This window comes from Ostrea edulis, chromosome 7 (genome assembly GCF_947568905.1).
Source record: "Ostrea edulis chromosome 7, xbOstEdul1.1, whole genome shotgun sequence".
Taxonomy (NCBI): Eukaryota; Metazoa; Mollusca; class Bivalvia; order Ostreida; family Ostreidae; genus Ostrea; species Ostrea edulis.
The window spans coordinates 11,364,273-11,373,361 of NC_079170.1; the positions used below are offsets into that span (position 1 = coordinate 11,364,273).

The 9,089-nt window shown below is 33.0% G+C and overlaps 1 protein-coding gene across 1 annotated transcript; it reads left to right on the forward strand.

The window, feature by feature from the left end:
• The first annotated feature begins 2,235 nt into the window (after positions 1 to 2,235).
• LOC125655381 (uncharacterized) lies at positions 2,236 to 8,454 on the forward strand. The gene is made up of 7 exons (XM_056142945.1): positions 2,236 to 2,257; positions 3,026 to 3,101; positions 3,263 to 3,354; positions 3,437 to 3,649; positions 3,769 to 3,870; positions 4,467 to 4,619; positions 8,342 to 8,454. Exons 1-7 carry the CDS (start codon positions 2,236 to 2,238, stop codon positions 8,452 to 8,454), a joined length of 771 nt encoding a protein of 256 aa, XP_055998920.1.
• Positions 8,455 to 9,089: the final 635 nt, after the last annotated feature.

Consider the following 9,089-nt stretch of genomic DNA (forward strand, 5'->3'; position numbering starts at 1 on the left):
TTATAACGACCATAGAATTTGAGAAATACGTTATTTAAAATCTTCCCGTTTATCATAAAGTTGAGTTGTTAGTTTGTTGACTCTGTGGTGTCTTTTACTTCAAGGTCACAGAGATATATCAAATCGACATCTGAATGAAAATTAGCATTGTTAATATATACATGTAAAACGTCGTCGATATAAATAAATGCCTCTTTGAAGGCCACAACAAGAAATGTTTCCTTTCACGTCGAAGTTCTGCTTCATATGAATATAAAAACAGGTTGAATTTTCTAAAGGTAGGTCCAAGGTCAATGTTAAGGTAATCAGGTCAACAAGTTTGGTGTCAATGGAAAGATCTTGTTCCAAGGAATACAAATACTAAATATGAAAGATGTAAAAGATATGACTAAAGTTAAAGTATTTTGCCAAATATAGACATATAGACAGACGGACAGGCCAACAAGGATATGCCCTATTTGATTCCAGGGGCATGGCATAATGATAGAGACTCGGTTTCTTTTTGTCACAGGTAAAATAAAAAATGACAATGGGACAATATTATCGTAATTATGTGTTGCCTATCTGCTCACACGTTCGATACGCATATTTGTTTAGCAATTGTGTGAGCGGATCTAACATCTTTTGAAAATATTTTCATTGAAATGATCATGCATAGATCTTGCCAAAACTACTTTGTTGATTACACGTTGTGTACTTTGTTAATATTCTGAATTTCAAATTAGGATGTTATGATGTCAAAAAATCCGTAAAAAGACATGTTTTTGCAAAGTTTTCAGAAAACGGCTGTGAATATTCCTCATATTATCTATATGATAGCGTATATACATTCTGACAAAGTGTTAATGTTTTTCTATTCATATTTAACCGATAGCAGAGCTAATCTTTCTTGAAAAAACATTTGATTACTTCAAACACTGCTGTGAAATACTGTCTGACTGTATCTCTGAATTATTCTATTCCAATCGAAAAGGTTCACTTTAACCCAGAACCTGTACACAAACTGTTTAAAAGAAAACGTTTACTTCGAATGATTTTAATTCTAATTAGGCATCTTTATCGTGCGACAAACTCCTTGCAAAAAATATTTTGGATTTTTTTAGACTGAGGTGAACAAATACTAAGATGCATTGATAATAAGGAAAACACGGGACCTTGGAATTTCTTGATAAAAGATCAATATAACAAATAGTGATCAATCTTATACCTCCTATAAACAATAAAAAATGGAAAGTTGGGCAAATACGGACCCTTGGATATACCAGAGGTGAGAGCAGGTGCCTAGGAGGAGTAAACATCCCCTGTCGACTGGTCGTACCCGCCTTGAGCCCTATGCAATGATCAGGTAAATGTAATTATCTATAGTCAAAATCAGTGTACCGAGAACGGCCTTAACAATTGGAATGAAACAAGATAATTAACATTCGACTCAATGATAGGTTGTATTGGCATACTAGATTGTTATAACGACCATAGAATTTGCATAATGCTGACATTAAACGAGACTGTTGAAACTCCTGCACCATCAATTTGTTAATCAATTACCTGCCTCGATGTGAGATCAAGTGTCCAGGAAGAGAACTCATTCCCTGTTGATAGGATCCATGCGCTACTAAGTATTTGTTTTAGTCAGGTAAACAAAGAATATTGTCTGCAACAATAAGCTGAGAGATATACACCCTCTATGCAGGTGATACCAAAAGTAACGGATGAGATTTTATACACAAAATACAGATGTAAAAATCAAGAATTTAATGGATATATCCTTGTAATAAGTTTCTCTGGATTTGTTTAGACGGAGGTAGACAAATACTAAAAATATAATAAGAATCATCGATAGTAGGGAAACACGGGCCATTGGAATTTTCTAATGTCAGATCAGGTGTCTAGGAAGAGGAGTCATCCTCTGTTGACAGAATTCATCCGCCACTAGATGTTTGTTTTAGTCAGATAAACGTAGAACATGATCTGTATATCTAATCAGGTGCGAAACATATATCCCGTATTCAGCTGATAATAAAAGTATCAAATGAGGTATTATACACAAAATACAGCTGTTAAAATAAAACAACAATGGCCATTTCCTTAATTTTAAATGGTACTAAGAATAACAATGAGGAAGCGAGCGTGATTGTCACGTAGAGTATATTCATAATTCAAATTTGCATTTGTGGATATGTTTACGTTTTGCTATATAATGAATACATGCTAAAATAAATCAGACAGACAGCCAAGATGAGGGGAATGGAGTTAGTCGGTAAGTAACTGGTGATCTCAATACAAATAGTTTGCTTTCGTAATATCTATCAACGTAGTTCAAAGTTGTGACCACAAATGTAATACATTGTATCTCTTGAAAAATTTCATTCAATAGTTTTACTTAATCGCACCTAAAAATTGTTGCAAAATGAACAAGTGAAGATAATGAACAGTGATCAATCTAAAAAATTCCCACCGAATACAAAATTAAGAGAAGGGCAAATTCAGAACCCGAAGATGCCAGAGATGGGATCAAGTACCTAGAAGGAGCAATCATTCACTTTGTACCAGTCATATCCACCGATATTATGTTAATAAAATATTCCGTATTCAACCGCAAACTCAAATTAGATCATCAGGATGTGTTAAATGTATTTCTATTAAACAACATTATGAGAAATTAACATAATGCAATATATTGTTGAACACTGACATCTAAGCAACGAATGTTAACAAGCCAGGATATAAGGATCAAGGTATGTGTGACAGGTTTACAATGGGTGCAAATTCCTAAGCACCTGTTCCCTACTCTGATGTTTCCGGAACTCATTTTTTATTTTTGTTATCGATCTCTGTTTGTTAACTTCACTTTATTCAAACTAAATTTTACAGGTTTAATTTCTTTATGATTACAAAATATTATATACTCTTTTAAATCCAGTTTTGAAATTTATGGTAAAAGCCCTTAGAATTAATCTTGTTTTATCTCCACTTCGTTTGAGCTATAGATTTATGTTTACTTCCTTGTTTCCTTTTCTATTTATAGATATATTTCTATTCGTGATCAGTCTGAATGGGATTTTGTTGTCGCCCAAGTCGATGTTTTCTCTGCATTTCCAAGAGTAAGATTTTCCTTTGAAACACCTAATTTAGAGATTTGTTTCTTTTTGTACACATTGATACTTAATGTTTTTAAATTGTCGTAAAATGATTTTAAAAAATGGAATATTTAATAAATCGTATCAGGGATCCACACTATGATGAACAATTTTTGCTTTTGCAGGGAATTCAGCATTCAAGATATTATCCGGTTTGTACAGAGCGATCAAAGTTGTGAATTTTTTCTACAGGAAATCCCATCACTCATTCGACAAGGTATTGTGCAATAACAAATGCCATACAAAGAAACAAGAAACAAGAAATCATATTTAGGTGTTTAAGATTCTTAACATTTCAGACAACTTGACATCTCATCAAAATGGGGAGACTTGCACACTTCTCACTTCGTTCGACAATTCGTCATCAAATGAAACGATCCGGCTTAGCGGTATTGTTGTGAGGCTCTATGCAAATGTCAAGAAATATGAATTTTCTATGATGCCTAACCAATGCAAAGGAAACAGTTCATTCAACGAAATTCAGATTCATGTCTCATGTCAACCTACAAAAGGTAATACATACATATATATTCTCCTAATAACGATACAGAATATACATATATGTGTGTATTGAAATAGATACACACATTTGCATTATATTATTGTTTGACTTCCTTTCCTTATATTGTAGCACATAACGTAAACATATGCGATGATGGAAGAGGTTGCAATACTGAAAGAGAATTCTGCAGAAAGCTATTTGAGGATGAAAATGAAAAAGAACTTTGTATTGGTACAGAATACTTTATTATTGACTATTTTAATTATTGCATTCTAGAATCAAAATTAGACTGTGTCTCATTAAATTTCTTGGGGATCAAACTTTGTGAATTTCCCAACATAAAATTTTGTCGATGGTGAGTTTCTTAGTAAGATACTTTATGCTCGTTCGTGACAAAAAATGGTGAGAGGTGATATTGGTTTAACCCCCACTAAAACAACGAAATTTGATACTCAATGAAATATCACAAACAATGGTATATCTATCACTGATCAAAACTGTACAGACACATCTATTTAGCCTGCTGAAAACACAGTGCAACATTTTTTGAATACTCTGATTCTTATCTTAATATAAGCACGACGCAACCTCTTTGAATCCTGTGACAAGGACGTGCAGTGCACACAAACCACTAAATGCAAGAATATGTTCTCCTATTGCAAGAAAGTATTTGAAGTAATGGGTGGTAAATGCTTACCTGGTTAGTAGAGACTACACATAAAGAGAACAAATGATATCCACTAGGATTTTACTATGTTTAATTTCATGTTTGAAAGTAAAATGACTCCTGATAAAAGCAATGGAATATATTCATTTACATTGTACAGTTGGAATGTCTTTGAACGAATCATGCTCTCACGACCGTCAGTGCACTGGTACTGCAAACGCTGGGAGGTGTCTACAGAACAATCAGAGTCCAGGTGGTGGTGTTTGTTCCTGCGACTCAGGATTCTTTCAAGAGGGTTCGAATTGTTTACAAGGTATGCCCCTTTTAAAACCCAACATATTTTAACAGTATTAGTAAGAAAATTTACATATCTGGACAAATAATGGAAGGTAATTTATTGGTATGTCACTTCTGTGCTGCAAGTTTTCCAAACCAATACTGTGTTCTATGCTTATGTTTATGTTATCTATAAGCAGGATACAGATACACTGTACACATGTATTGTGATGATTCCTTTAAGTAATATCAGTTGTATGTATCCCTTTATGCATAACTATTATCATATCAAATAATACCGATTTTGTAAAGTCTGCAGTAAAATACTTTGAATATGATTTATCGTAGAGGATCATAGTATCACAAATGAAATGACGTCATCGTGACAGTAGCTAAATGTAGATCCGGTTTGAAACACCCAGCAAAATTGTGAATATGGATGGATTAAAATAAATGAAACTTAGTACTTTGTGGCAGACCCATTTGATTATAATATCTTGAGAATTCCTTTAAAAAGTGATTTGAACACTTTCTTTATAGACCCCCCCCCCCCAAAAAAAAAACCCAACAATGACCAACACTTTTCAATAATATATTATTTGAATCTAATATGGTTGAATATTTGAGCAATTTTTCGCAAAGGTTCGACCCGATCTTCTTTATCAACCTCAAAACTGATTGTTTGCACGTCTTTTTATAGAACGCCATAACTGTCTTATGGAGTTATTCTGATATTTAGTGATGTGTATACATAAATATGTGATGTTCTTTTCTCATTACGTCATGTGCTTCTCTCATGTCATGTGCTTTTCTCATCATGTCATGTGCTTCCCTCATTCTGTCATGTGCTGCTCTCATCATGTCATGTGCTTCTCTCATTATGTCATGAGCACTAATTATTTCATGGGCATTTATCATTATGTCGTTTGCTTCTTTACTATCTGTTGTGCACTAATTATAATTTCATGAACATTAATTATTATGTGATGTGCATCTCTCATGTCATGTGCATTCACCATTATTTCATGTGTATTTACCAACCTGTCATGTGCATATTTTATACCATTATGCAATGTGCTTTTCTGATTATGTCATACTCACTTATTATGTCATGTGCTTTTTGTCGTTATGTGATATGATTATGTGTTTATATGATGTGATTTTTTTGGTTCATTACGTTTAGAACAAACATCTTATTGTTATGTGCAAATATCATTATGTTGTGTGCAAACTTCTTTATGATGGTGATCAAAGTCACGTGACGTGATAACTGTAAAGTTAGAAAATGGCGGATGAAATGGTAAATGAAAAATGCTGAACTGGCATTTAGAGTTTTCAGAGAAATTAAGAGCCATTCTCTGTAACCACTTAAAAAAATTCGGCACGCATAGTCACCGATTTTCATGAAACTCACCTGAGTGAAACATCTATATAACATATTCAAGAAAATATATTTAAAAATTAGATAGTGATCATGGTTGCTATGGAAACAGGTACAGTTTTATCAAGTTTGGCCATTTTCTATAAGTTGGTAGTTTTGGCACAAAAGTTGAATATAAAACATTATGAATAGTCTTAAAATTCTAATTTTCATATTAAATTATAAAACAGATCCCATATTTTTCATTTAAGAAAAAAAATGAATAATGGACAATCCTTAGTGATTTTTATAATTGAAGAAATCTGTAAAATTGTGTTTAAATTCAATGGTTTTTATGTCTTAATAACTTTTATTTGCATCCACCTCAAATAAAGTGGCACAAGTTTTAAAAACAACTAATGTATGTTCTTCATAAATCTAAACTAAAACGTTTGGGAATCTGCCTATTTCATACAATTTGAAGTGAATGATTTATGGGGGGAAACGCATTCTGTAACCAAGAGTTATTCCCCTTTGAAACTCTTCAACGTGATAAGGCAGTAAAATTACATAGAAACACATATAACATGGCGGGATAATGTCTTGCTGCATGCTGACAGAAGTTTAGACGAAGACATGTGGCATTCAAAATATTCTCTCCACTCACCCACACGAAAGGAGAAGGTGTGAGAGACATATCTCCAAGTACCAGCGTTCTAGTAATACAGGTAATTATTCTATTTATTTGAAATCCATTCACAAGCCTAGAATTAATCAACTTGATCACAATCATTTGATGTCAAATGTTTTCATAGACATTGTGTACAATTATGGATTTCTCTAGATCTGCAAATAGCATGGCACATATGATGTGCGTGCGTGCTAAATATTCACCCTTCAACTCGCCACTGCTTCAGTTGTATTGATATGACGTCAAAATGTAGACTGTGGCGTCACACATTACAGTACTTAGATCTACTTAGGCCTAATGCAGCACACTTTATTATGTAGGGGATCGTATGACTAGGATGAAATTGAGATAATAAATGCAAAATCATTATCATTATCTGTTTTATAATAGAATAAAGTAGATCTAATAGAATCATAAACAAAAAATCATAGATATTTATTCATTTGAAAAATGCATGACCTTTCGTTATTATACATATTACATAAAAGAAAAGAGACGCCCTGTTGTGATTAAGCCATTGTATACCCCCCCCCCCCCCATTGATACATGCCAAAACATTGAATAAGCTCTCCTTCGTGAAATAAAGTAATGGGTCATAACATTGAATTTTATCTCTAATATTTTCTACTTGTATTAGTTCGGGGGGGGGGGGGTGTTATACATGTACAGATACTCAACTGAGAAGTGAATTGAGGTGGGGACACTATGCAGTATTATTAGACATCCACATATTAATTATTCTTTACTTTTGATGATACTTCAAAAAATTGTCAATTCTATGAATAAATTCAATTAATTAAACAGAATTGAAATATTGTAGAAATACCATCACTGATACACCTTAGCCTATGTACATGTTATGCATGGGAATTTACTCTATTTTTTTTTCTTTTTTGTTTAGCTTGATTTTGTTTTCATTTTACACATGCCACTAACAAAACAAAAGTATTTATTAAGAACATACAAGCAACATTTCTGACATTTTCTCTGGATTTTTTTTCCATCTTCTTGATATAAAAAGCTATTGTATGATTTCGGAAATAAATTCAAATTTTACCGGCCTGAGTAGCTTAGCGATTAGCTAACCTATCTCGTAATGCAGGGGTCCTGGATTTGATCCATTCTTTGCTAAAATATATTTGTACTGTCCTTATATATACAACCTGCTGTAATACATAACTTTTGATTGCAACAATATTAGAAACTATCAAAATACCGAGTACCAGTATGCTATCTCTAAAACAAACATGGTAATACGACGTACCCCAAGATTTTTTTTGTAGAAACGAGACAGAGTGCACATTCATGAAAATTGATATATATTATTGAGAAACGTTGCATAAGTCCTCAAGTGATAAAACACCGCAAAACAATTCTCACTGTTTTGAATATTATGATTAACCCATGTGTTGATTAATTGAGATCATATAATCACCTTACAGTTTAGATAAAACTAAATCTAGATAAGAATACATGTATTTAAGTAAGTTATTACCTACCGTAAGAAAAGGGTTGGAATAATATTTCATTCAAACATATAATTTAAGGAATACATATTACAGCTACGTGTAGTAGTAGATGCAGATGACATGGGGAGAACAAGTAATACATTTTAGATTGGACATAAGATTTTGATATGCTTGCATATATTTCATCTTGGTATTTCTCTTAAAATTAATACATACTGTATTATTTATTGATTTTGTAGGAAGTGTCGTATTGTCATTTTGGTGGGGGCCAAGTCAGAAGAATCAGTGTATGTTCGATGCTCATGTTGCCTCAAAGGATATGATAGGGTGTGGTTCATTTGACCGGAAATAATTTCTATCAGGACAGCAGATCACATTATATTTTAGTTGTCTCTATGCCATTGAAAAGACGATTAGCCATGCTGACTATATATGCGCAAAATTAGAAAATGAAAAAGATTGCATGTGTGTGCTTATCTTGTCTATGTTGTAATATATGATTCTAAAATAAAGGTATACCATTCATAACAGGATACGATTATGAAATATTCATCATCGGAACCCACTGCTCAAAGGCCGTAATTTAAACGCCGAGCATAGGCCTAATTTTTGCAACCCTCACTGACAATGGTGACGTCTCCATATGAGTGAAAAATTCTTCGGTGGTACGTTAAATGATAATCAATGAATCAACCCGTGGGATCCAACGATGTCAAATATTAAAGATATTGACTTTCCCAGCATACTAAATGACTTCAATATGACCACCATTGGTATGTTACAGTTATAAGCAAGGTCTTCTTATGCTGTTGAAATGTAATTCACATACCTATGTTTAAAAAGATACGTTAAACGAGTGACAATGATGAACGCTCAGACTCTAGAAAATAGAGGCCCTCAATTGTTTTTAATCAAATGCCAAGGTCACGAGTCAAGGTCAAAATACTTTCTCATGAGTAACTGTAAATTGTCAAGTCATGTATTAAA